The sequence below is a fragment of the Denticeps clupeoides genome, chromosome 3 (assembly GCF_900700375.1).
Source record: "Denticeps clupeoides chromosome 3, fDenClu1.1, whole genome shotgun sequence".
NCBI lineage: Eukaryota > Metazoa > Chordata > Actinopteri > Clupeiformes > Denticipitidae > Denticeps > Denticeps clupeoides.
In genome coordinates this window covers 439303-466833 of record NC_041709.1, presented here as the reverse complement: position 1 = coordinate 466833, position 27531 = coordinate 439303, and the positions used below count along the sequence as shown (strand labels likewise).

The 27531-nt window shown below is 45.6% G+C and overlaps 3 protein-coding genes across 5 annotated transcripts; all 3 read right to left on the bottom strand.

Moving 5' to 3' along the window:
• Positions 1–1053: 1053 nt before the first annotated feature.
• LOC114785297 (solute carrier family 2, facilitated glucose transporter member 9-like) lies at positions 1054–10389 on the bottom strand. The gene is made up of 11 exons (XM_028971309.1): positions 9724–10389; positions 9518–9616; positions 8702–8862; positions 8165–8289; positions 7331–7460; positions 5957–6105; positions 4872–5062; positions 4620–4730; positions 3221–3322; positions 1997–2072; positions 1054–1867 (listed from the first exon to the last, which is right to left on the bottom strand). Exons 1-11 carry the CDS (start codon positions 9745–9747, stop codon positions 1536–1538), a joined length of 1500 nt encoding a protein of 499 aa, XP_028827142.1. The 5' UTR covers positions 9748–10389; the 3' UTR covers positions 1054–1535.
• Positions 10390–11287: 898 nt separating this feature from the next.
• Positions 11288–15030, bottom strand: ska1 (spindle and kinetochore associated complex subunit 1). 2 transcript variants are annotated; one of them, XM_028971311.1, is made up of 7 exons: positions 14929–15030; positions 13481–13572; positions 13222–13346; positions 13031–13128; positions 12820–12954; positions 12384–12553; positions 11288–11494 (listed from the first exon to the last, which is right to left on the bottom strand). In XM_028971311.1, exons 2-7 carry the CDS (start codon positions 13566–13568, stop codon positions 11346–11348), a joined length of 765 nt encoding a protein of 254 aa, XP_028827144.1. In that variant the 5' UTR covers positions 13569–13572; positions 14929–15030; the 3' UTR covers positions 11288–11345. The 2 variants fall into 2 exon arrangements, with proteins under 2 accessions (XP_028827144.1, XP_028827145.1); XM_028971312.1 differs by having other exon boundaries at positions 14925–14985.
• A 593-nt stretch (positions 15031–15623) lies between these two features.
• smarcad1b (SNF2 related chromatin remodeling ATPase with DExD box 1b) lies at positions 15624–27189 on the bottom strand. 2 transcript variants are annotated; one of them, XM_028974699.1, is made up of 23 exons: positions 26734–27189; positions 25858–25993; positions 25684–25768; positions 23901–23937; positions 23601–23692; positions 23137–23235; positions 22980–23058; positions 22132–22571; positions 21445–21641; positions 21018–21108; positions 20633–20732; positions 20323–20382; positions 20108–20183; positions 19619–19754; positions 19326–19457; positions 18903–18998; positions 18682–18799; positions 17893–18008; positions 17271–17459; positions 17040–17158; positions 16762–16944; positions 16571–16680; positions 15624–16368 (listed from the first exon to the last, which is right to left on the bottom strand). In XM_028974699.1, the coding sequence occupies exons 1-23, from the start codon at positions 26777–26779 to the stop codon at positions 16307–16309; spliced, it is 2799 nt and encodes a 932-aa protein (XP_028830532.1). In that variant the 5' UTR covers positions 26780–27189; the 3' UTR covers positions 15624–16306. The 2 variants fall into 2 exon arrangements, with proteins under 2 accessions (XP_028830532.1, XP_028830533.1); XM_028974700.1 differs by lacking the exon at positions 26734–27189 and having other exon boundaries at positions 25684–25764; positions 25858–25994.
• Between the last annotated feature and the right edge of the window lie 342 nt (positions 27190–27531).

Genomic DNA, 27531 nt, shown 5'->3' with positions numbered 1-27531 from the left:
CCAGTACACATTAAACTATAAATGTCTGTTTCTCTCCATTTTGACCCTAGGCAGATCGGAGTGGTAAAAGAGGATTACCTTTAATGTCCTTGGTCATTAAAGTTTCTTATATCTGAGTTGAAGAGCACTGAGGGGCGAGAGACCGAATGAATAAAAACATGAGTGTGTGCCTGATGCTCCCATCATGTGAATTAGATCATTAATCAACGGCGCTGTCAAAGCGGTTCATGTCAAACAGTGTCACACACACCTGGTCACCTGATCAAAAAGTCAAGAAGGGATTCAAAGCTGAATGACCAAATAATGCAATATTATATTGATATAAGTACAGCTGAAGAGGAACTTTGTTGAGAGTACGGCTCATGTTGGTCAGTTGTTTCATGTGCTTGTGGGAGCTTCCTGTTCCCTGAAAGGTATAGTATATTGCTCCTTCAGAGACCTTCTTCAGTGGCAGTGGTGACCTAGCGGTTAAGGAAGCGGCCCCGTAATCAGAAGGTTGCCGGTTCGAATCCCGACCCGTCAAGGTGCCACTGAGCAAAGCACCGTCCCCACACACTGCTCCCCGGGCGCCTGTCATGGTGCCCACTGCTCACTCAGGGTGATGGGTTAAATGCAGAGGACAAATTGCACTGTGTGCACCTTGTGCTGTGCATCACAAGTGATACTTTCTTCACTTTCTTCTTTCTTCAGTACATAAACTTACATTTACGCCATTTACCAGACGCCCTTATCCAGAGCGACTTACAGTCAGTAGTTCCAGGGACAGTCCCCCCCTGGAGACACTCAGGGTTAAATGTCTTGCTCAGGGACACGATGGTAGTTAGTGGGGTTTGAACCTGGGTCTTCTGGTTCATAGGCGAGTGTGTTACCCACTAGGCTACTAGTATTCAGTAAGGCTGAACCAATTTACATTGCACATAATGAATTATGAAATTCGTTATGAGTCAGCTTGCTCAGATAAATGCGTGTTTGATAGAACAAAATGTGGACGTAATGAAATTATCTACTTTCATTTGACATTTTGAGCATCAAAAATATAAAAGAAAAACAGCGTTAGCCACATGAACTGTTTATTAGAAATGTGCACAGCAACTAGCAACTCTGTCAGGTAGCTTTTTGTTTCCAATTCTGATATAATTCCTCAGTCATATTCACACAGGCTACAGGATCAACATATAAACATCTCCTCAAGGCAGCTGAAGGCACCAAATGTAACCTTCACTAAATAAAATGATAAAAGTGAAAGTGAAGTGATTGTGAAACACTACAGCACAGCACATGGTGATACAACAAAATGTGTCCTCTGCTTTTAACCATCACCCTTCGTGAGCAGTGGGGGAGCAGTGTCTGTTACGTGGCACTTTGCTCAGTGGCACCTCGGCGGCTCGGGATTCGAACCGGCAACCCACTGCCACCAAAGTTCAGTTATAAGAGGTGAGAGATAACACAATGGCCCTTTCTGAACAAGGGGGCATAAACAAATACTTCACACCATGCCAATGGGACCATACAGCACTGGACAGACTTTCATTGTCTCAGAGTTTGGTGGTTTTATTGTACTGGACGCCGTCCAGTTTTGCCTCTTTAATGGGATCCTGTTTGCGACCCATTTGGTTGAATGCAGCTGTGATCTCCAGCACTGTGTGGTTTTTGGTTTCAGGCACTCTGTACCACACAAACAACCCAGAGAAGAAGCAAAAGACGAAGAAGATCAGGAAGCAGAAGTACTCCAGGTTTGTCACTATGAGAGGGAAGACCATCCCTATGATGAAGAGCCCAGCCCAGTTGATGGTGGTGCCAACAGTGAATGCTGGGGACTTGAAGGACTGTGTGAAAAATTCACCAGGGAGGGACACTGTCACTCCAGCTGCACCAAACCAGACACAAAAGGGTATTTACATACAACCAGAACAGGACAACATACTGTAGACATCCATTTACAAGGAAATTATACTTTTCAGTTCTTCTAAACTGTCTTCAGGTGCTATTTCTTTACCTGGTCCAGTGGAGAACAAGAAAATGTAGAGAAAGATGAGGACCATGCTGCAGTAGGGCATCCAGAAGATGTGTCCCTTCAAACACAGTGATAGAATAGTGAAGAAAGCTATGGCTGTAATGGGTGATAAAGCATTCAGAAATGTGTGCATGGTCGTCTGTAGGTCGTCTCTATACTGATTTTCCTGCCTATGTGCGTGGGTGTGCATGCGTGTGCGTGGGTGTGCATGCGTGCGTGGGTGTGCGTGAGTGCGCATGTGTGTGCGCGCGTGCATGCGTGTGCGTGAGTGCGCATGTGAGTGCGTGGGTGTGCGCGTGCGTGCGTGTGCGTGAGTGCGCATGTGAGTGCGTGTGCGTGGGTGTGCATGCGTGCGTGGGTGTGCGTGCGTGGGTGTGCGTGCATGCGTGCGTGTGCGTGAGTGCGCATGTGAGTGCGTGGGTGTGCATGTGCGTGCGTGTGCGTGCGTGAGTGCGCATGTGTGTGCGTGCGTGTGCGTGCATGCGTGTGCGTGAGTGCGCATGTGAGTGCGTGTGCGTGGGTGTGCATGCGTGGGTGTGCGTGCGTGGGTGTGCGTGCGTGCGTGAGTGAGTGCGCATGTGAGTGCGTGGGTGTGCATGTGCGTGCGTGCGTGGGTGTGTGTGCGTGCGTGCGTGGGTGTGCATGTGCGTGCGTGTGCGCATGTGAGTGCGTGGGTGTGCATGTGCGTGCGTGCGTGTGCGTGTGCGCATGTGAGTGTGTGTGCGTGGGTGTGCATGTGCGTGCGTGTGCATGTGCGTGCGTGCATGTGCGTGCGTGCGTGTGCGTGCATGTGCGTGCGTGTGCGTGCATGCGCGTGCGTGAGTGTGCATGCGTGTGCGTGCGTGGGTGTGCATGTGCGTGCGTGCGTGTGCGTGCGCGCATGTGAGTGCGTGTGCGTGGGTGTGCATGTGCGTGCGTGGGTGTGCATGTGCGTGCGTGCGTGCGTGCGTGCGTGTGCGTGCATGCGCGTGACTGAGTGCGCATGTGAGTGCGTGTGTGTGGGTGTGCATGCGTGGGTGTGCATGTGTGTGCGTGTGCGTGCATGCGTGCGTGTGCGTGAGTGCGCATGTGAGTGCGTGTGCGTGGGTGTGCATGTGCGTGCGTGTGCGTGAGTGCGCATGTGAGTGCGTGAGTGAGTGTGTGTGCGTGGGTGTGCATGCGTGAGTGTGCATGCGTGTATGCGCGTGAGTTCGCTCGGTCACCAACCTGCAGGTACAGTGTGAGCGTGAGGAGGGCCAGAGTGGCCGCCATCCCCATGTAGCCTCTGAATAGCAAGTTTCTCCTCCCTGTGCTCTCAATCACCAAAACCTGTTGCAAATAAAGACCACAACACAGTATGGGCGCTGAGTCCACTGCTTTTGAACTGGAGCTTTGAACTGGTCGTTACTGATGGACGCAGGTTTAAATAAGTGAAAGTGAAGTGATTGTCATTGTGAAGCGCTGCAATAATTCACTGTGAGAAAGTTGCTTTATTAAAGATTACATACCAGCAAAAAGGGCTGTTAGCATCCCCATATAGCTGATGCTCTGATGTTCTACGATCTATATTTCTCCCTTCCTTGATCAGCACTGTCTAAGACCATTGAGGTCCAAAAGTTTAAAACACTGAACAAATATATCATACGTTATATATGGCAAAAGTAACAGTTATAATCTGTTTGCCTTCCGAAGTGCTGATCGGGGCAGTGGTGACCTGGTGGTTACAAAGGAGGCCCCGTAACCAGAAGGTTGCAGGTTCGAATCCGGTTCAATCCACCAAGGTGCAACTGAGCAAAGCACCGTCCCCACACACTGCTCCCCGGGCGCCTGTCATGGTGCCCACTGCTCACTCAGGGTGATGGGTTAAAAGCAGAGGACACATTTAATTGTGTGCACGTGTGCTGTAATCACTTAATAATCAAATGCTGTGCTGCTGTGTATCACATGTGACAATCACTTCACTTTGTTGATCTTGATGGGCTGCCATATTTTCTCTTCTCGCCCATTTACTACATGAGCAGTCTTGTTAGGGCACAAATGGCAGGATAGTTAACATCTGGGGACGAAACAAGGAAGCATTCCGGAAAGAGCTGAAAGCAGCTCGCAGGTAATGCAATTCAAATGGATAACAACCCTACAACGAAGCAAGCAGCAGACCAAGCTGGTATAACGCAAGGCAAATGTTCCTGCATTCATCTCAGAAACAGGAATAGATATTAAAGTTTGTCCAGTAAACTGATCAAAAATCCTGTCCAAACATTATTAAGGCAGCTGGAAATAGCTGCATTCATGTAGACAATTAGACTTCATTTATTATTATTACACTCATTCAAGAAGAAATAAAACTGGCAAAATCCAGACCAGCTGAGTGTCCAATCCAACAGCCAGTGTGGGTTTGACCTCATTTTGGCGATGGCTGTTTCTTATTTATTCTGAAATATTTTTGATTTAAACTCATTTTTTGATTGATTTGTTGCCTCCTTTGGGCTTCATCCGTGGGGGCTCGTCACAGCGGACCAACAGTTCTGGTCGGCCTCCCCATTTCCCCGGGTTTGGGACCGGCATCAGGAAATACGTACAACATTCGCAATGAAAGTGTTCACTGTGCGTGTGTGTCTGTACTCACACAGGCAACGGAGGTGGACACCTCGCACAGGCCTGTCCCCAGAGCAGCGTAGCGCAGCTGATGAGACGGGATTCCTGCTGCTGTGAACACCTCGAATGAATACAGGTAGACCTGCAGCAACACAGGGACATGCAGGGACATGCAGGGACATGCAGCGCCGTTCTGGACTCCCACAGATGCTCAGGTATTCATGTGCGGCATACGTTGCCCCGTACAGAAGTTCCTCTGAACTGATCCAGTTTTGGAACTCACGGCGTTGATGCCACAGAGCTGCAGGGTGGTGAACGTGACAAAGATGGCAGTCAGCTGCCAGCGAACGCTGCGCTCCAGGAAGAGCTCCTTCACGCTGTGAATCCGCACCCCACGCAGCGCGGCGTGCTCGGCCTGCATCTCCTCCATCTCAGACGCGTGGTCCACCTTACTGCTCCACAGCCTGCGGGCGGCTACAGGAGCAGAGGGAGCGCGGGCAAGGCATGAACAAGGCATGAACAAGGCATGAACAAGGCGTGAACAAGGCGTGAACAAGACGTGAACAAGGCGTGAACAAGGCGTGAACAAGGCGTGAACAAGGCGTGAACAAGGCGTGAACAAGGCGTGAACAAGGCGTGAACAAGGCATGAACAAGGCATGAACAAGGCATGAACAAGGCATGAACAAGGCATGAACAAGGCATGACTGGTCCAGGTAGCCCAACAGTCTCACATGAAGGAGAAGATCACATAAAATAATTTATGGGAAACGTGAAAATGAAAATAATCCACCTGCACATTGTACAGACTGTGAGTCCTGCGCATCGTCTGCGTTCAAGTGTCTCTCTCATTCACCACCACTGAGATGTTGTGTGACATATTTGCTGATTCTTTGGGGTGCAGGAATCTTTACACACTAGAACTGTTGCATGCGCGCTGGAACCCCTTTATTACAAAGTAGAGGATGCAGAATTCCCACATTCCGAGGTCAAAGCTCCGCTCAGGAATTTCACTTGTTTGCAGTTTGTGGAGTAAACATGGAGGAAAGGAATTCAGTTGCATCCCTAAAAATGAACCATTTCACCAAAGAAGAAGAAAAGGAAGGTGAAATAGGCGTTTTTTATGCTGTTTTTTGTAAAACATACCAGACTGATTCATCTAAAAATCTGCGTGTTTGAAGGAGATAATAAATGGCTGAACACACAGGCATTGATGAATAAGAATGGCGTAGCGGTGATATGTGGTTAGAGTGCATCTGAAAAAAACTGATGTCACCAGCCACCACTGGTACATTTCCGTTCGGCAGATGCCCTGCAACTGGTACCATTGAGGCAGATTCACACATAAATAACACTGCGGGACACTGACCTGCCTGACAGCCCAAGCGGTCGGCACGGTCCAGCAACAGGAACCGGGGGGACTCGGGCAGGAAGGGCAACGTGACCAGCTGGAGGAGGCCGGTAAAGCCACTGAAGCCCAGCAGCCACGGCCACCGGTCAGGCGTCCCCAGCAGCTCGCTGACAAAAAAATACCCCATTACACATGCAGGCACATTTACTGCTAAACTCATTTACTAATGATTCAGCATAACAGTGAAAATGACGTGATTGCCATTGTGATACGCAGCAGAGCGCAGCACACAAAGAAATGTTTCCTCTGCATTTAACCAGACATCATGTTGTGAGCAGTGATGAAAGGCACCCAGAGATGGTACCTTGATCAAGGGGACCTCATGGCCCTTTGGCAGTTCAGGATTCGAAGTCCGCTTCCTTACCCGCTAAGCGACCTCTGACCCGAAAGGAACATAAATAATGACATCATCAAACTTGTCATATTGAGTCCCATTAATGTCAGCAAGAAGTTAATCTAGAAGTGTAGGGGTCTTGAAGGGCTCGGATTATGATTACTGGTTAAGCAGCCCCATACGCAGTAATCTGGGGTACGACAGCGATAACTACAGAATCGGACTAGATGGGCTACACTTGAAACCTCGGGTGCCCTGAACCTTTAGGCTTGCAGGTTGAGTTAACTGCACACCACCAACGACCTACAGTCATCCCACATTAAAGTCACTCACATCTTTTTGCAGCTTTCATCAGTTCACTTGATTATTAACGTAATCAATAGTCTATCAGTTGTCAATGGTTTTCAATGTCGTGGCCGATCATCTAGCAGTAATTATTGTGCTGCAGTAACAAGGTTTGGCCAGAGAGGGGCGGCACAAGCTAACATCTGCTGCGATGTCTGGTGTTCCTACCCCACATCTGTCCCTCTGCAGATCAAAGCAGATGAAGGACATGATGCAAGGAGAAGAAGCTGGTTTTGTGAGATGAAAGCCTTGCTGATGCTAACGTGGTTGGATTGTCAAACACTTCACATCCCGGCATGACCCGTACCACAAACAGGGTGCAAGTTATTCTTTTTCCATTTGTTTATTACATTTCTTTATTCAGAGAGATACAAATATCTAGTTTAAAATTGTGATACTCTGTAATCTCATAAATACACAAACAACAGGTGTATTTAGTTACCATGATATATATCTCTGTTATTCATCAGTTATGATGTAACGTTTGTCTCAGCAAACTGTGTCAAACGGGTGTGCTCTCATTAATCTGTGATGCTAATTGATTATTTATAACAGTAGGATGGATGTCAGAGTGCATCAGGGCACAGTTCATGGCCCACCTGAAGGGGAAGAAATAGGTGCCACTATGATGGCCTGGACTTAGAAGAGCTCACCTGATTCCCAGCAGCTGGCCAAAGAACTTCCCCATGGAGACAAAAGTGGCAACCGACACGCCCACCATCCCACGTAACTTCTTGGGTGAACACTCAAGAACATACATGGTGTGAGCTGTTAGACTTATGCCTATAGAAAAAAACAGAGCTCATGTGTTCTTGTATGGTTTTATTTGAGTTATACTGCTCATGTATACAAAAGTTATTGCTACGGGAAACATAATTTGTATATTTTCTCGCCAGCCAGAAGGGGGCGTAAAAAGACATACAGTGATGTAATAGAGAATGATGGAAAAGGAAGGCCAGTTAATTGTTAAAAAAAACCCGCCATGTTATACACAAGGTCTGATGTTCTGTGTTACCCGTGTTGCAAATAAAAGAAGAAATATACACCTGATCATTTGGCCTGAAGGAGTGTAAAACACTCATTCTCATAAACCACAAATGCACAACGTACGGTTATAGCAGAGGTATGGGTTGCACAGGATGAAAAAACGAAAGTGAATGGATTGTCATTGTGAAACACATGCACAGCACACACTGCATATAAAACTAAATGTGTCTTCTGCATTTAACCCATCACCTTGGTGCCACTGAGCAAAGCACCTTCCCCACACATTGCTCCCTGTGCACCTTTCATGGCTGCCCACTGCTCACTGTAGGTGATGGGTAAAAAGCAGAGGACACATTTAGTTGTGTGCACCGTGTGCTGTGCTGCAGTGTTTCACTTTGGATTTCACTTTTCACCACTGCCCCAATAAAGACTCCAGGTGTTGCTTCATATGTTGCCCAAATGCTCCTTTATTAGCTGAGGTTCAGCTGCGTCAAACCAACCTGCATTAAAACCACAGAGCAGTCGGGCAATCATGATCATTTCAAACGACATGGCAGGTTTGCTCAGCAGCATCAGCAGCGCTCCGGTGATGGAGGCAGCGTTGTTGAAGATCAGGCATCTCTTCCTGTGTGTGTAGAAAACCAAGCAGTCGCCACCCGTGTTACAGTGACTCCATTTAACTGCATCAGCACTTGATTCAAGTCAGTTAGCAGAATACTAAGATAAAGTAAACCGATCTTATTGAACTGCTCGCTGATTGATTTGCACAGTTACAGAACATCTTAAGTGAATAGATTAGTATTATCACACACACAAATACATCCTTTCTGGAGTTTGGCTGCGCTGGCAGGATTTTCTTGACATTTATTCAGTTCCCTGGTACAGCAAAAGCTATGTCACTCACAGAGAATTGACATAGGAATATTAACTTATTCATTGTACGAAACCAAGAGAAACCAATATCATTGACCTTCGGTGATGGACACCTACATATCTTTCAGGTATTTAGATGTTAACTGTGTGAACCAGGATCTTACCTCCCATATGCACCAACCAGGTGTCCAGCACTCAGGGAGCCTATCAGACCACCTATGCAGAATATGGAGACGATGAAGGACCAGATGAGAGATAGCTGCCAGGGTTCCAGGACCAGGCCATAGCGCTGCTCACATGTTTGGTTCACCAGCTCCTGTATATACTGGACATTCAAATTTATTTCTCTCTCTATACATATCTGTACACACACACAAATACCTGACCACTGGAAATGGACACACACTCTCTCCACTCCTCACTGTCCCTTTCTATTGATCTCTGTCCTCTCTCTTCCAAACCCAAAATGACTTCTCCCCCCAGCTCCCTGGCTCTCTGATGAACTTGAATACTTAGATGAACTTGTAACTTTCTTATAGTGTGACAGTAAGAAAAACCACAAGCGAACGAATAAAAGGATTTGCATTTACAGTCGGGGACGTAGTAAACCAGAACTGACTACTTTATTGATGGTAACATGAAAGCATGCAAGTTGCTCTTGATAAGTGTGTCGGTCAAATGCCATAAATGTAAAAAAAATAAATATATATATATATATATATATATATATACACACACACACACACACACACACATATATATACACATATATATACATACACACACACACACACACACACATTTTTTTTTATGTCTATGCTTTCAAATATAAAATGGATGTTTAATTTAAACTGGAAGCGAAACAAGATCAAATTCATATATATGAAGCTGTCAGAGCATTATCTTTCATTTTGGCAAAGAAAAGCTTTATTATTTAGATAGTGTATTGATTTTCTTAACAACACACAACAAATACCTACATTGGACGGAGAGTTCAGCACTGAAATATGGAATCCATAATGGAAGCTTCCCCCAATTCCAGCAATGAAAACAGTAACTATGAGCAGAGGGCAGTCCAGCTTGCAGAAAAAAGAAAGAAGAGGAAAGTCAATTAATCGAAGCGTCTAGAAAACATCAATCACCGCGACCTAGAAGTGGCAAAGTAAGATGAGATATTGGCACTTACCAGCAAGGCCAGAGGAAACGTCATGGCAAAAGACCAAGACCGGATCTTCAGAGCTAAAATCTGCTTATTGCAATGCACACTCCTGACACCAAGGAAACGGGCAAGTCAGAATGTCCCCAAATATCAAACCAGTCCAAATATCTAACCAGCAGGGACGAAGTGTCAACCTTTAAACCCAGTGGGCTCAGACACATTTTCTCTGTTTTATAAATTATTGAATCTTATGTGAGCAGGGTCTGTGAATGTTTGAATGATTTCATCATTCTGTGATAAAAAAAATACTATATAGGGATGTGCTAATGTGTAAAAAAAAATTCTATTAAATTATTCTCTTAAAGCCATGTTTGCAACAGGAACCACAGTGGACAGTTGTAGCAAAGACGCTACAATGGAGGACAGGAGCTATAAGACGAACTCAACAAGCACTCAACGTCCATTGGAAATGTCAACAAGTTTTCATGCAGTTCATGTGTCTTAGATGTTATTCCTCCCAACACCGTCTGGAGACCAGGATTTGCCTACTTTGGAATTTCATCTAGCAAGTGATACAGTTGCATTCCGTGCATAGATTTTGGGATATACTGTCAATAACCATCATATTGTGTCTATTGTAAGATGGGAAATGCCAGGTCCATGTTTCTGGAATATGGAACAAGGCAGCGGTTAAGGACGTGGCCCCGTAATCAGAAGGTTTCCGGTTTGAATCCCAATCCACCAAAGTGCCACTGAGCAAAGCACCGTCCCCACACACTGGTCCCCGGGCGCCTGTCATGGCTGCCCACTGCTCACCAAGGGTAATGGGTTAAATGCAGAGGACAAATGTCACTGTGTGCACTGTGTGCTGTGCATCACAAGTGACAATCACTTTACAATCACAAATGACCTCAGGTGCCAGGAAGGGAGTCCTGTAGGGGTGGATGGCCACTGTATTCATGAAAACCTGTAATCAGGGGTTCTGCTTGGACGAGGAGCCAAATGTCCATTTTGAAGTAGGTGTTCAGGTAAAACGGTACAATTTTACATACAATATTTCCCTGTAAGTGTACTGCTAATCTGTGTTAATAAACTTAATTCCTGTCATTTCTATTGTGCCATCCCTCTGTATGTCCAGGTAACATCAGATACATGTCAATGCATCCTTCCCTTCCACGCTGGATTACATTTACGTCTTTTTACACCATGATCATGTGTAATATCTCCAGAACTAGATCAGAACCTGATCAATTGCTCTGATTTTGCATATTGTATCATATGTCTCCTGAAGATATATCAATGACTTTTTATTCACTTGCATTCCCCCAAGCATAATAGAGATTTGAAGCATTTTGTATTGGTATGCGTAATAGTGTCCTTCAGTTTTTCCAAGGAAATGTCCCTCTGACTAAAAACCATAACAAGAACAGACGAACTGTCAATAGCAGGAAAAATGCTATTTATTACAAAGGAACTAATACAATAAATACTTCATGCCTGATCACTCATTTAAACACCATGGACCTGTGTGACAGAGGGGCAGCCACGGGGACAGCATTAGCAGTATGAACCCTCAGCTACAGTCGGTCAGTCTTCACCTTTTTAATAAAGAGATAAAAAAAATTCTAAATCTGAGAGCGGAGCAGCGCTCACAGCAGAAGGTAGCGGGTCAGGCCGCCTCCTCGCAGCTCCTTCAGCCTTTGGCAGTGGCGCAGCATGTTGAGCATTCCCACAAAGCGCTTGTCCACCTTCGTCTTGGAGAACTCCTGGATGTCGGCCTCCACAATGAAAAACTGACCTGAAGGAGACATGTGCGTATTTTACTCTTCCTGACTGCTGGTCCCTCTGTGTCCCTTCAAACGCTTCACAGGAAGAAGGGCCAAATAAGACTAAATAAGAAATCAGGTCAGAGCAAAGACGTCCACACTGACCACTGGCACAGGGCATGAGTCCGTATTCCTGCTGCATAATTCATCTTGGGGAAGTGTGTCGATTACCAGTGGAAAATGGACCGGATAGAATCAAGTGCGGTAACTTGTAATAATACTTACTTGTTACTCGTAATAATACATGGATAATAATACAAAATTAGAACTTACAATTATAATAACAACGTAATAATACTTAATAATAATTGTAATAATACATGGATAATAACTTACAATTTAGCTTTAATTAACTTACAACCTTTTTCAGCATCTAATGCCAATACGTGCAGCATCGTAGCACTGTGGTAGTTTCATATCGTATCATATAGCATCATATAGAGTCACACCTGTGGAAATTCACTTGTCTTACTGAACAATGTTCAGCATAACATTCTGTGCACTTCACCAGGGAGTTACATACTGTGGCGGCTTTCCAATATAAATTTGATTTCTGGCATTTAACTCCACCATCATTAGCATACGTACCTCACATACACATGTCACTAACTTGCACTTTTACCTTCAACCATGTATCCTGACATATAGCAAGACAGGGACAGCACCCATATCAGGAGGTCAGTAATTAACTTGATGTAATTGTAGGACACCAGAGACACGTGAAAAAGAGTTGTAATTGGTGACTATATAACTTGATACAAGTATATCCATTACATTACATACGTTAGAGATCAGGATTCAGATTGGCTCGCTATTCTCACATCGTCCTGGTCATTACTGGAAGCAGTGTGAGATGCTCACCTCTAGTGTCTTTGGTCTCCTGGTCTTTGAAGCGCTGGTGAAGTCTGCGTGAGGCGTTGTTCAGAGACTTGGTCGGCTGATGCAGGATCTTGTACTTGCCAGTCACTGCCTTGTTGATGCTCTCCACGGCGCCGTTCAGCTGGTCGTACGTCACGCGGCCTTTCATGTAGCTGCGGTCAAGAGCATGAGGGAAAGGGGCCAGATGAATAAATGAGGGTGTGACTGAGGCTCCTGTCATAAAATGTGAATTAGACCATTTATCAACAGGACAGTGAAAGTTGAACAGAAGTTGTGCCACTTTTCTGCCCATCTAAACACACACACTTGGCATATGAAAAAGACAAATGGCTGATGGTATCACTGTAGCATGACTAAATAATAAAGGCATGAATAAATTATGCAAATAACATGAACACGGATAGAGTGGGATACTGACGGTGGGACGCCCTCAAACTCCTGCACAGTGACGTAGGTCAGTTCTTTGATGTGTTTGCGGGCCTGAGGCTTCTTGGGAGCTTCCTGTTCCTGCACAGGTGCCTGGCTCTCTGCCTGGCCTGGGACCACAGAGCTCCTTCACAGAGGATCCAAGATTCAGAGCAATGCACTGCCAACAATTAACCTCTCTCCGTCTTTTCCCGTTTTCTTACTGGGCTACAGGTTGCCCTCTCCTGGGCATATGTGACGGCACGTTGACCTTCATGTGTTTTCCATCCTGCACGGCCTCCTGGAAAAAGTCATCGAGGTCCTGCAGACAAATCCAAAATGGCATGTCATTTATTCGACTTATTAAATCTTCCGACAGGCAATCTACCCCACAGACAGTCGTAAGAAGACACACCTTTAGGTGCTTCAGCATGTCTCTCTGCGTCGCAACATTCTTCTGAAACTGATCCAGAAGCTCGTCGATCTCTCTGATATCTTGCCCTATTTTCTGAAGGATTTTCCTTTTATCCGAGTCTTTAGCTATGAGACAAGAAATTTTAATAAAGTAACAAGTAATAAACAGTTCAATTGAATTTTAAAAAAAGGAATAAATCCATCGCAAGGTTTAAAAAGTAGGGCCAACAGTAAGACACCGCCCAGCTAATCCACCTCACCAATGCTCCGTAGCTCCAGAACGGTTCTGTTGGCGGAGAGTTTGCTGTTGACGTGTGTAGTTAACTTCTCCAGCTCACAGTGACTCATGTTCCTTGGGACAAGAAATGGACCAACGGTTTAAAAATACTCTTCATACTACACATATTTACATTTATTTATCTACTCACACTCTGCAGCAGTTCGGGATTCGAATTACAAGTCCGTTTCCTTACCCACTGCCCCATCTAACCTAATTCATGTCCTCGTGAACCCGAACAATGACGTAACCTGACAGCACGTTGTAAGTCGCTCTGGACACGGGCATCTGCCCAGTGACAAATGTAAATCTGCAGATGATATTATTTTACATTTATGGCATTTATCAGACAAGCATATAAGCATATAAACCACAGAGCATTTATGTAAAGCAACTTTTAGCCACAAATTGATCACTCGATGCCATCTAACCGACTACCACATCAGTGTCACTGCAGACTTGACAACCGTGGCCCATATCTAAACTGTGGTGTTGTGAAGCTCTCTATTCTGCTTGAAGCGGCTCTTCAGTTAAACTAGATGGAGACATGAACAGCTCAAAATATCCATCAAGTTAAAGCATCTGAATTTCCATCTTTCAGCCGGAGAAAAACCCCTTTTCTATATCAGCGGGGCGGGTGTGGAGAGGGTGACCAGTTTTAAGTTCCTGGGTGTGCATATGGACACTTCTGATTACGGGGCAGCTTCCTTAACCGCTAGGCCACCACTGGCCAACAATTCATACATGTTTTGCACACGTCTGCACAGATTTGTGTTTATTACATATTTACATCTTCTTTTATGGCATTTTGAACTGGGGTTGTGGGCAGGACTGTCAGTATGACTGCACTGACAGTAAAGTCTTTAAACTTAAACAGCCTGGTCAAGGTCTTAATCCAACTGGAAATCTGTGAAGTGGTGCAATAAGGAAAGTAAAAAAAATGAAATAAGGAAGAGTGAGTTTTATAAAACGTTCATCGTAAGGATCCCCTCTGGACGTGACGTCACACTTCATTTTAAAACACATTTACATTTACAGCATTTATCAGACGCCCTTATCCAGAGCGACTTACAATCAGTAGTTACAGGGGACAGTCCCCCCCTGGAGACACTCAGGGTTAAGTGTCTTGCTCAGGGACACGGTGGTAGTAAGTGGGGTTTGAACCTGGGCGTTCTGGTTCATAGTCGAGTGTGTTACCCACTAGGATACTACCACCCTACAGTTAAAACACAGTTATCAAATGAACAAGGGATGGACATGATCTCTGTTGCGCGCATTTTCTCTGGAACCTCTTTCTATTTATGACGATGAAATCCTGACGTTACGGAATCAGCGCGACAACCATTTACAGGAAAGCACTTTTATTTTTCCCGAGGTGGCGCGTAAATAAAACCGTAAATATATATATATATAAAAGTATGTCTTACTCACGGAGTAACAGTGCTTTGCCAAGAAAACACTCGCGCTTATATTAGCAGGAAATGCAGCAGAATTGTCGGTAGAAAGGACCGCAGCAGGCAACAGACCGCGTACTTTCAAACGCACCGGAGGGGAGCGAATCCAGCGTGAGAACTCCAGACGCAGATTCGCAACACGGTTCCTCAATGAATTTCCGAAACGCAGATTCGCTACGTGACACAGCGTCTTAACAGGCTGCAAGAGCCTAAATAGCAAAGAAATGAGCAGCCAATGAAAAGGAAGAATATTATTTATTCACATGCCCAGCATTCAAATGCCCAGGAACAATTAATAACAAAAACACGTAAAAATGCCTTTACACCTAAAGAACTTTTCAGAAGGAACATTTTGCTGATACTACGTAACAACTGGAATGAATGCGTTATTGGACTTTTCACATTAAAAAAAGTTTATTTTCTCAGCCTAATGACTTTGGCACCATTACTGAATGTCGTTTTAAATCATGTGCTGTGTAGGTGGCCCAGGTTTATACTCCAGTGTACAGGACAGGCAGGCAGGTCCTGGCCAGTCAAGAGAATATTAACAATGTTTGCAGACAAAGAGAACTAAGAACACTAAAACACTTCGATTCTAATACAGTACATTTGACAAGTAGGTTGGGTGTGATGTAAATGTTTCTGAATGAATCTCAGACCATGGCAGCAAGATTTCAAAATGTACTTGTATTTTACACTTCTTACGTCAAACTTTACACCTCACTGCATTTTGAAATATGTTTGATTGGTCATCGTCCACCTTACCAATTCTCTGTAACTCCAAACACACACATTTATGTAAAAACCCAAGAAGCTATAAACACCTCATCCCACAAGTTTTAAAGCTGCATTCTACATATTATTGACATTAATACAAAAAACCCATCAACACATTCATAGAAACACCCTCAAGTAATAAAAGGTCCACAGAGCATCACATCGCCTTGCAATGCGCTCCCAATGGTTCGAGAATCTCATTCAGACCCTTTCATCACAAAAAGGTCAAATCATGACATTTACTGATAATGGCACCTTAAAACTGCATTTGAGCTCAAGTAAACTAATGACAATTTAGGTCCAGATCTGGACCTAAAGTTCACACACATACAAGTTAAAGTTGGCCCTAAAAATATATATAACTAGAAAAGAGACATTCATTTTATATCCAACTCTGTGAGGATTTATGTGGGGAAAAAAACAGGACACAAAGGAATGAACATTTATTATTTATAATAAAAAAAAAAAAAAAAAAAAGAATATATTCAAATAACGGAATCCATTCTCATATACACAACAGACCAGACAACACCAAGGTAACGGTCCAAACACGGCTCAGTCTGGGACGATGTGAACTTTTAAAGTCCAAGAGAGGCTTTTAGCAGTGACGCCATGTCATCAGGTATGACATCATCATCACCTGGGAAGGGAGGATTCAATTATAATTATTAAATTATAACTGGTCATTTCTTTAAAAGCAAACGTACTCACATTGATTTAATTTGCATGACTGCAGGTTCTTACAGTCATATAAAGTGGGCATGTGCTTCAGGTAAATGTATATAAGACACCTTCCTAAGTAAATCTAATGTAAATTTCATGAGACCAGTGGGCCGTATTACCTTCTGTAGTGGCAGTCATGTCCTGCTCCAGTTTGAGTTTCTTCTGCCCAATGCGGAGCATGTCATCCTCTATAGTGTTCTTACTAATCAATCGGATCACTTGCACAGTTCTGGAAGAGGAGGACAAACAAACATTATGTATAAAATATCTGTTTGTATAGCCAACTCTTCCCAATGTCAAACACACACACCTGGTCTGTCCCAAACGGTGACATCGGTCCTCTGCCTGCTTATCGTTGTACGGGTTGCAGTCGATATCATGAAGGATTACCACATTGGCTGAGGTCAGGTTAATCCCCAGCCCCCCCGCTTTGGTGGATAGAAGGAACACAAAGATGTCCTTGTCTGTGTTGAACTGATCAATTAGCCCAATTCTGGAGAGGGGGGAAAAAAGGGAATCAGTCCTTTCTAATAAAAACGCAGGGTACAGTCATTATTCTTGTGAATTCGAGCACCGTATTAGAACCACCTGTCAGCCATGGGCGTGGATCCATCCAAGCGAATGTAATGGTGATTGAAATGCTTCAGAAAAATTTCCAAGATGTCCAGCATGGTAGTGAACTGACTGAACAGCACAACTCGACTTCCCTGGATGAAACAGGAAGAATGAGTTATATAGTAGATATACATGTATACAATCACATGGAATAGAATTTCCTGTTCTCCTTTCTTCAGCCTGTCTGTCTGTTCGTAGCTGTACCTCCTCTTTGAGGGACTTCAGCAGCTTTGTGAGCAGACACAGTTTCCCAGAGTCCAACAGCAGTTCAGACGTGAGTTTAAAGTCCCCGAGGACCGGATACTGCAGACACAGCTTGTGCAGCTCAAAGTCCGAAAGAACCGCCATGTCTTCCTTAACAAGGGTGGGATCTGAATCACGGTGGCTCGTCTCCTGGAAAGGTGGAGATTAAACCAGATAAGGAAGCACCACACGAGGGAGCTGCTACATTGCTCATCTGCAAATTAGCTGTAAGGCAATCCACTCAACGACACTGAAGTGAAGGAACCAAGTGGGTCACACACTGGCCCATGAACCAGACAATGACAGTCACAGACCCCATTGTGTCCCTGAGCAAGGGGGGACTGATCCTATAACTACTAATTGCAAGTCTCTTTGAATATGGCCGTCTGCTAAACGGCATAAAAATGAATGCTGCATTTTGATTACTGTACACCTAACATGTTATTTGAAGGGCTGGCACTTGCTACGCTCCTGGAAAAAATAAAAATCATCCGATCATCCTACAATCGATCTATAAACATATACACACACACCAAATATTAATTTAGGGATCGCAACTTCAACTGAAAATTGAGACCATTACCTTCGTCATGAGCTGGCTCATAGCAGCTAAGCGCTCCATTGTGTAGTGCATCCTGTGCAGCAGTGGGTGGTTTGCCATCTTCCTCAAGTGCATCATCACATTTGTCAACTCCCGCTCTGCATGGTAATATAACATCTTAAATGCACAGTCATGGTGCCCATTCAGTCCCGCTTCCAACCTCATTTTCAGTGATGACCTCAAGTCAAGTCAAGTGATGAGGAACGTTGTCAAATGAAAGCGTACAGACCCCGTCGCTAACATGCACCTTACACTGGGGACTAAATAATTCACCAAAGGAATCAGAAACGAAGACTGACCACAGGAAACACTCAGTTACAGATAAAGTTAGCAAGGCTAACATAACATACCCAGCTTGGTTTTAGCCAAACATTAAAATAATATGAAAAAGTAGTCTTCTTACAGTCCTTTCCTCAATAGAAATAGTTATTACAATATGGTTTAATGTGATCTACTAATGTTACTAGGTCATGCTATGGATCCCAGAAGGCATACAGCGTACTGTATGAATTGTGTGGCAGCGGTGGCCTAGCGACCCCGTAATCAGAAGGTTGCCGATTCGCCAAGGTGCCACTGAGCAAAGCACCGTCCCCACACACTGCTCCCCGGCGCCTGTCATGGCTGCCCACTGCTCACCAAGGGTGATGGGTTAAATGCAGAGGACACGTTTCGTTGTGTGCACCGTGTGCTGTGCTGCAGTGTATCACAATCACTTCACTTTTATTTTATTTAAAGGTTCATAAATCCCCTCCATCACCCATTCCCACTCACTCTCGCCACTGGCGGATCCTTTAAGTTTCCTGAAGAGGGCGTCATAGAGCTCCTGCTGCCTGTCAGTCATAGGACAGAAGTCCACGCGCTCTTCTTTGGCTGGCAGCTGCTTCAGGACCTGGTGGGCACAGAGCCCATCAGTTTAGGCCCTCAAACACTAGGTTTCACTTTAACTGTGTAATACATCCATAAAGAACTATTGAAGACCAGTTCTGATTTACCTCACTCTTGACACGTCTGAGGATGAAGGGCTTCATGATGAGTTTGGCGTGAGCAATTCTCTCCTTCTCAAAGCTGCTTTGGTCTTCTGAGGAGTTCTGAATGACACCATAATCAGTATCATTAATATTGTTAATACATCATGTCTCAATGGCCAACTTTTGGTGTTTCAACATCTTGTCACTGGTTTTATATCTTTTTACATTTCAAATACTATAGGAAGTTCAATCTGCTTTATTTCAATCAATAAATACTTCTCAAAACCTTGCTCAAAAAAAAAAAAAAAAAAAAAAAAAAAAAAAAAAAAAAAAAAACAGAACTACTGCTCCACTCAGTTTCTCCAGACATGCGAATACAGAGTAAAAATTATTTGAGCGCCATGCCTTTTCATAATTTAAAAGAAACATACTGGTCCACAGTCTCACCATGGAGAACATTTTGGCTATCTGGCTGGTGCTGCTGGAGAACATACTGGGCATGATGAAGTTGAGCAGGGACATGAGCTCCAGCAAGTTGTTCTGCAGCGGTGTGCCAGTGAGTAACAATCGATGTTTGGCCTAATGAGTGATGAAAAACCGAAAGAGGCCACAGACAGACAGACAGACAGAGACAGACAGACAGACAGACAGACAGACAGATTATGCAAGGTCATGATATGCTTTTGGAGCTCATTGGTAAATTTCATCCTTCCAAGAAACCTGGTCCTAAGTGCACTCACGTTGATGGCCATTAGGTGGCGGTAGCGAAGAGAGTTCATGTTCTTCAGCATGTGGCCCTCATCAAACACAGCGTACTCCAGCTTTAACTTTCTGAATAGACTCCGGTCACCTGTATTGCCAATGGCCAGATTATACCTGGCCGGTCAAAACACACACACACACACACACACACAGCTGAAAGAAGCATACTGAATCTGTTGCCAAACATTGACGCTATGGCCCAGGAGGCATGACCACACTTGATGAGCATGAATAATGAATGACTGGATTGTATTGAGTTTACCTGGACCCCCCTCCACCCTCTTTAGTCTGGTCTTATAACAAGTATTATACCACTAACACAACGTCATTACTTGGAGAAGCCGGAGGAAAACAGGACCTCACGGACATCAGGCTGCAAGATTTATGTTCAAGGTCACATTAAAGTCATGCTAAAAAAAAACGGGAAAGCTTAAGGGACTTTGGGTGGAGGTCTTGTGCACACTCACGTGGTGACAATAATGTTATAGTCCACCATCTGGTTGAGGATCTCGTATCGGGTGTACCTGCGGTCTTCTGCCGACCCTGCAGGCAATACAAGAGTTCAGATTGAGTTCCCCGGTAATGCTTACAGTTGCCTCCTACACCCAGACTGGAGGAGGTAACCAGAGCTGTGACAGGAAATGACACGAGCAGCATCTGACAGGGTGTCAGTCTCTCTCACCGTGGTAAACCAGCACTTCTAGAGTGGGGCACCATGTCTTCAGCTCGCGTACCCAATTGTCTGTCAGGACCAGAAGAAAATGAAGATGCACTTCAAACTGTTTCTTAGGACATGCAGTTTTATCAGCTCTGGAAATAGTTGCTGGTTATAGGAGTGAATAGAGACTGTGATAAACACACGGGAGATAAAAGATGATTAAACTCTGTTTGCAGCAGGACTGCACTCAGGATGGACGGTCTCAAAAATGGCGCAGGAAATCCATCAAGGGATGCCAACCAAAGAAAACAACGACGGGTCCTCAGCCACTTACCTAGAGTAGACGAGGGCACGATGATAAGGTGCGGCCCACGATTACCCTCCTGATACAGGCTGGCTAGGAAGGAGATGGCCTGGATGGTCTTACCCAAACCCTGCAAGGATGAGATGGCCGAAAAAGCTTACTCAGCTGCTTCACTAATATCAGATATTGCCAGAACAGGTCCATTTGGGAACAATATAAAATGTAATAGCAGCACAGGCTTTTTTGTGCTCAGGTCAGTTTATGTTTCTATGATGTTGGCCTAAATTGGGGAAGGAATCAGGGGAGCTGATTCTACATCAACAAAATTAAGTGCTGAGAAAGAAAGAAAGAGAGAAAGAGAGATAGTGGCATCTGTATTATTAAGAAGGGACGTGCAGAACGGTGTAATTCACACCATCTCATCCGCCAGGATACCGCTGAGGTTGTTCCAATGCAACAGAGAGAGCCACTTCAACCCCACCAGCTGGTACGGCTTCAGCTCGAACCTGAACACACACAGCAGTAAAGAAATTCATCGCATTAAACGTATGCAATCTGTGCTTGTACAAATACACAACTACGCGTTCTTTATGGCCCGCTTCCTCTATTTTTTTTTATTATGCGGATGCCATTCAATAACTATGCAATTGCATTAGGCAGCCGTACCAACAAGCAATTACTTCAACTCTGTGAACTGCTCATAGGCCAACCCATGCGCTCGCAGCACTCAGCCGCAGCTAAAACCACAGCGCCAGAGTGCATTAGCGTGTCAAATCTTAGCGGGAATGTGCAGCAGCACTTTAAATCTTAGCGTGAGTGGCCGTTAGCACATTGACACCCACTCTGTACTGAGGACGCGGGGCTGTGCCATGGAGCCCGGGCCACCCTCCAGCAGGCTGCTCACATCGTGGCTCATCTTCTTGGCAATGCCCTCACAGCGGCCCATGAGCCCTTGCACCACCTCCCTCTCCCGGAGCACCTCCTTGCAGCCTGACAAGAGCTCCACGGTCAGGCCGTTGCCCTGGTGCAGAGCCTTGTCCTGGGCAGGAAACACACCATACAATGACATCCACAGACAGCTAGAGTGGCAGCTAGAGGCTGGGGACATTACATCCTACCGATCATCTAGACATGGTCAGGACGATGTCACCAAATATGGCATTTAATAGTTCAAGGAGCATTTTATTAAAAAACGGGGAGTGGTATCTACTATTCATCATCATCTCTCCCTAGGGTGGTAGTAGCCTAGTGGGTAACACACTCGCCTATGAACCAGAAGACCCGGGTTTGAATCCCACTTACTAGCATTGTGTCCCTGAGCAAGACACTTAACCCTAAAATTGCTCCAGGGGACGACTGTCCCTGTAACTACTGATTGTAAGTCGCTCTGGATAAGGGCGTCTGATAAATACTGTAAATGTAAATATTGCAGGAGTGACAGCTTACAGCGACTGCTTGGCTGGATACCTACATTTCCCGTTCCCATAGTAACAATCTATCCTTTACGCCACAGAGAGGCCACATCTCACCAGATCCTCCCACTTCTTGAAAGGCCGGAGTTCCACAATCTTCTGCGCCTTCCGCAATGAGCAGCCAGCAATGAGGGACAGCTCATCTAAAGACGCTTCCTGGAAGAACGTCAGGATCTGGATTTTCAGCTTGGACAAAGTGCCCCCCTCCGCACTTGCAATCTCCAAGTCAGAGCAAGTGGACGTGGCCTCAAAGTCGCTGGTCACGTCCTCGCCACCAGAGTCCGAATCGTGGGTGACTATCCGCCGCCTCTTCACTTTGCCCTGAGCCTTGGTCCCATTCTGTTGTGGTTGTGTCCTCAAAGGTTCTATAGGCTTGTGTGCAATAGGGGGCACTGACGGCATAGTCCGTGTTGTAGGGACACTGGGGGGGTTGGGTTTAGCGCGTTCAGGGGATTTGGGCACCTTGGGTTCCTGGACGTGGATTACAGACACATCAGCTGGAAAAGAACACGACACGACACCACCACACTGTATGTCAGTTATCATGTTATTATTAAAAATTCAGCTCACTGCTAGTTATTATATTTCCTGCTTTTTTTTCTGCTTATCAGACATATTACACTGGCCAGCCTGGGAGGAAGTTTCTTTTTTTGATATAAAAATATAAATTCTTTTTCCATACTGTCCCAGTCCCAGGCAGGAAGAAGCAAAGTATGTCGTCATCAAAAGCTGCTTCATGAGATGCTCCTTAACATGAGTAAATGATAAGAAAGTGTTGGGCATAATAAACCCTGATTTGGAGAGACGCACAGTTTTTTTAAGCTCACGTGTGTTAATTTCATAGTCCCGCCTCTTCAGTTTTGTTCTATGATGTAAAAAATGCAAGACCCATACGGGACACTTACCCTCCTCTGAAAACATGCATAGAGCCTCAAGGGTGTCCTCAAACAGCCAGTCATGCTCCTGCAGCACGTCCCTAAGTTCCTGCATGCAGCCAGAAACACATCAACAGTCTTGATGCTCTCATTCCCTGGCCTGTCCCTGGGGGGGGCTGGTCCTTACCTCCTTGTCCAACTGGGGAAACCTTCTCTGCAGTTTCCTCACCATGTCCTCCTGCTCCTTCCAGCTGGGCTCTGGCCCCTCCTGCTCAGAGTCATCTGTCTGAGGCCGCCAGGGAGACCACACACTTTAACCACAGACAAGTCTACTGCCCTGGCCACGTATGTCCAGCTCCCCACTGTATTAGTCCATGACAAGAACAAATGGACTGGTGGTGGAGCAGTACATCATCGTGGAGAGGAGAAGATTAACCTGTAGCTTATTTCCCAGCGAGGCGTGTGGGTGTTTTGTGTGTTATGGGCGTCTGCCCTTGGGCAGGACACACCATGCAAAAACAGATAAAGTTGGAGGTGCCAGTAAATGGCTCTGGAGTTGAGATAAAAGGCGGTCAATTTACCTTTGGGGGGGGGGGGGACGGATACGAGGTTATCTGCAGCCTTTTAGTAAACATGAATGAGCGCGCTCACCTCAGAGTCCCTCCTTTTTTTCCTTGTCTGAGGAGCCTCCGCTCCCTCCGGGGACACCTTGCGGTCCTCCTCCCCACTCTTACGTCCCGAATCTAAAATGGAACACAACGCGTGGAGGCTTGACCCTTAGAATCAATCAAGGCCAGAGAGATAACAGCACCACATGAGACTGCCCATTCAACGGGGCACTATTCAGAGGTATTGATGGAGCCCGGCTGATCAGTGTGACTTTGCCATGGGGTTGTTCAAACTAAAACAAAAAAGGGTTTTATATTTATATATAAAATACTAGATCCTCACCCATGACTCTAGGCACTCTTCTGGCATCTAGCTTCTCCTGAAACAACAGTAGACATCAGCTTAATTTATCATATATATGATATATGAGCATCCACAGATGAAGGTGAGGAACCAGTTTGACCTACTTGAGAGTCCAGCATCTTGCAGGTGTAAACGCGTTTCTAACACCGGCCTGCAGAAATGCTGGATTAATCTACCATGTAAAATTCCACCAGGTGCCGGGTGAGGGCCGGTTTTCTTGCATGCACTGGCCATTTCAGATATTTCACAAGATTTTAATGGGGTACAGAGCAGATCTTGGGTTCAGCCATTACATCATCCTGCATATTTTTCCATTCATGCTCGGATATGCCAGTGTACTTAAAATTGCTCACACCATCTTGAAGAACTCTTTGATGTGACGCTGAATTCTTAGTTGAATTCAAGACTGCAAGCCTCCCAGCTCCTGAGGCAATGAAGAAGTCAGTTTCCTCCACTATGCTTCATGGTTGGAATGAAGTTGTAATCCTGAAAAGCTGAACTTGGTCTCTTGATTTGTTTTTGCTCAGAATACATTATTCCAGGCGGGTTGGTCATTGGCTATACGCTTATCAGCTACCTATAAATAAACTAGCTAGCTGTGGTCTTGCTGTAATGTTCCTTTTCAGCAAAGAATATTTTCCTTTGTCTTTTTGGACAATATCTTTCTGACGCACCTTCACATCAGCAGATCTACGAGCAGATCTTGTGACAAACATCAAACGGTTCGATCTCTGGCTGAATGGGCTAAAAAGCGAGTCCTCTGTATCAGACATCACTTCCAGTGGGTAGCTGTCTGAACTGGACGATGTACTTCAAATATCCTTAAATTCCACGCCAGACACATAGGCAATCGATCTGTACAGTTCTATAGATCTGGCATGAGGACACCATACTCATTTTTACTGATTAGATGGTGGACTAAATTCATCTATTCACAGCTTCAACCTTTTAAAATGTACTGAATTGAATACATTTTTGTATTAAAAACCTCCTATGATCATTCTTCTTCCATAAGGCTTCGTTTCATACACCAGCTGACAAAAAGTACCATAATTAATAAATGGTTTTACATTTTTCAGCATTTGGCAGAGGCTCTTATTCAGAGCGTCTTACATTCTCATGAATGGTAATGAATCCTTTATATAAAGCTGAATGACAAAATGCATTTGCTAATGAAAAGGTGCAAAAGTAGCTAAGAGTAGAGAATTCATATACATATCTTCAGCATAAACACATGTTACTCTGAAGAAAATGTCCATCTTTGCTCTTGGTCCCCAGTCGCAGGTGACTCCTCTATTTACAGAGGTTGCCCCCCTGACTATAAAGATTTCATGATGTGGGCAGATCTGCTCCGAACCTACTGAGGTGTTATGAATGCAGCGTGTTATGAGATAGTTGTAAATAATGCACGCGCGCGCACACACATACTGAACCCGCATGGATTGCCAGGCGGCAGAGTGACATGCAATCTCTTACAGTCCTTTACTTTTGCATCGTCATCTAGGCAAACACCGCTTATTTCATTCAGCATACGAAGCATGTATGACGTATGGTGGTAGTAGCCCAGTGGGTAACACACTCGCCTATGAACCAGAAGACCCGGGTTCGAATCCCACTTACTACCATTGTGTCCCTGAGCAAGACACTTAACCCTAAGTTGCTCCAGGGAGACTGTCCCTGTAACTACTGATTGTAAGTCGCTCTGGATAAGGGCGTCTGATAAATGCTGTAAATGTAAATGTATTTATTCAGGGTGACGTACCTTCACTTCATCCCCACTGTTTTCTTCATCGGAGAGTAAAATCACATCTTCATCCCTCGCAGACTCTTTCCTGGTCTCTTCCTGGCTTCAGGAAAGAGGACCACAACAATTCTACTCCGGCCGGACCGACACAAATCAATAAACCAATCTGAAATAATACAGTACATGACTTACTTGGTCTTCAGCATGGAACTGCCCGACAGCTCGGTGTCGGAATCCGAGTCCAGCACTAACCAGTTGGAGGTTTTCACCTTTAGCGCACGATGCCCTCCAGGACGCTTTGACTCAGGAGTTTCAGGAACTTCACTCTCTATCGAGGGGGGGAAGCAACAAAGAAAAAGTCAATCAGATGTTATGAAGGGCACTGTTCCTTACAAAAGGACCGCTCTGGATGAGACAATGCCGGGACATTTCTGCTCCAAACCACAGTGCTTTCACCTGCCACAGGCCACGGCCCATGTTAAAGAGTATTAATGATCACCTCATTAACAGCCTGGCCGGTACGGTGCTCCACCAAGCCAGGTAGCGCGAGCCAGACGTCAATGCAGCCCGATAGAGAATTCTCTTGGGCGTTCACTTATTGAATGGTCTTAGGTTCTCTATGTAACCGGGGAACTCGTTGCAGAAGCAGATACAGGCACTGAGCCCAGGTTAGGACCCCATTGTGCTTCGGAACGGGGCCCCCCGGGCCTGAGACCGGGCCGAAGCGCTCCGGGTGGCCTGGTGCCCGAGACCAGACGCCGTGTGGGCCACTGGAAAATCTCCCTCCACCGACCAAATATCTTCAATGCCCTCTTCATCAAAGATGGCTGGAATGGACATTAAGTGGCAAGAACCTGAATTCTGTGGACTGTTTGGGGACAGGAGCCTGCGAAAGCTTTGCAAAGAGGACATTCAAGGCTCCCCGTGGACGTGGGTTTCAAAGTAAGGAGGAACAGAACTGCGTTCCACGTAAAATAAAAAGAAAAGAACGAGCTGTGTGGAAGCTGTGAGCTGTGTGGAAATGCACAACAACGCGCAAAAAAAAAAAAAACCACGGCATCCGCCTACCCGACAAATCCCCGAGTATTTCCACGTCCCGGGTCCTTCTCCTCATCCTCAGAGCAACAGAGGCGTCGGGCAGAAGCCCCAGAAACGATGTCTGCCCGGGACACGGCGGCTAGTTAACAATGGGGCGCTAGCAGGCTAGCAGGCTAGCTCTCCGGCTCCGGCTCCCCATCTTCTCCCCATCTCCTCCCCGCCGCTCGCCGCGTCTTCCGCGTCCCGCGACCGCCGGCCGAGGGCTTCCGGCCGAACGCCGCGTACTCCGCACTTCCGGGCCGGTCGGTGGAGCCCCGGCTGGCGGCGGCTGGTGGACGTTCCGGCCAACAAAGCAGCGCAGCGCGCCGTACTGGGCCGTATTATCACCGCTGCTCCGTACACTTCATCCCATCTAGAGATATATACTGTAAAAATGTAAAACAAACAAAAAAAAAACTTAGAGTTGAGGCCAAAATGATTAGTGAAGGTGGAATATGTCCTCTGCTTTTAACCCGTCGGCCCTGGTGACCAGTGTGTGGGGACGGTTCGGGATTCGAACCAGCGACCTTCTGGTTGAGGGACCCGCTAGGCCGCCGCTGCCCCCTTACAGACCTCCTCATGAAGACTTTAACATCAAGTGCGCGCTCTTTTGGAAGCAAATACTCTAGAACGTTACGACGTCCACGCTGTTTCATTTAGGGTATTTTATTGATAAAAACAAATGAGACGTCTATAATTATTGGCCCCCTGGGCATTGCTAGTCAATAGTGTACCCTTTCTGAGCCACTACTGGTGCCAATCTCTTGGAGTAGTCTTTTAGTGGGTTGG

Excerpts from the sequence above, each read along its gene's own strand:
- LOC114785297 (XM_028971309.1), bottom strand. The coding sequence starts at position 9,747 with ATGACGTTTCCTCTGGCCTTGCTG. Across the intron at positions 8,290-8,701 it reads CTGGTTGGTGCATATGGGAG|GAAGAGATGCCTGATCTTCA; the intron begins GTAAGATCCTGG and ends CTACACACACAG. Across the intron at positions 2,073-3,220 it reads CGCTCACACTGTACCTGCAG|GGACACATCTTCTGGATGCC; the intron begins GTTGGTGACCGA and ends CTGTGTTTGAAG.
- ska1 (XM_028971311.1), bottom strand. The coding sequence starts at position 13,568 with ATGAGTCACTGTGAGCTGGAGAAGTTAACTACACACGTCAACAGCAAA. Across the intron at positions 12,554-12,819 it reads GAGTTTGAGGGCGTCCCACC|CTACATGAAAGGCCGCGTGA; the intron begins GTCAGTATCCCA and ends TCTTGACCGCAG. Across the intron at positions 11,495-12,383 it reads GGAGACCAAAGACACTAGAG|GTCAGTTTTTCATTGTGGAG; the intron begins GTGAGCATCTCA and ends TGTCTCCTTCAG.
- smarcad1b (XM_028974699.1), bottom strand. The coding sequence starts at position 26,779 with ATGAGGAGAAGGACCCGGGACGTGGAAATACTCGGGGATTTGTCGG. Across the intron at positions 23,236-23,600 it reads AAAAAAGGAGGGACTCTGAG|ACAGATGACTCTGAGCAGGA; the intron begins GTGAGCGCGCTC and ends TGGCGGCCTCAG. Across the intron at positions 18,800-18,902 it reads TCAGACGTGTCAAGAGTGAG|GTCCTGAAGCAGCTGCCAGC; the intron begins GTAAATCAGAAC and ends TGTGCCCACCAG.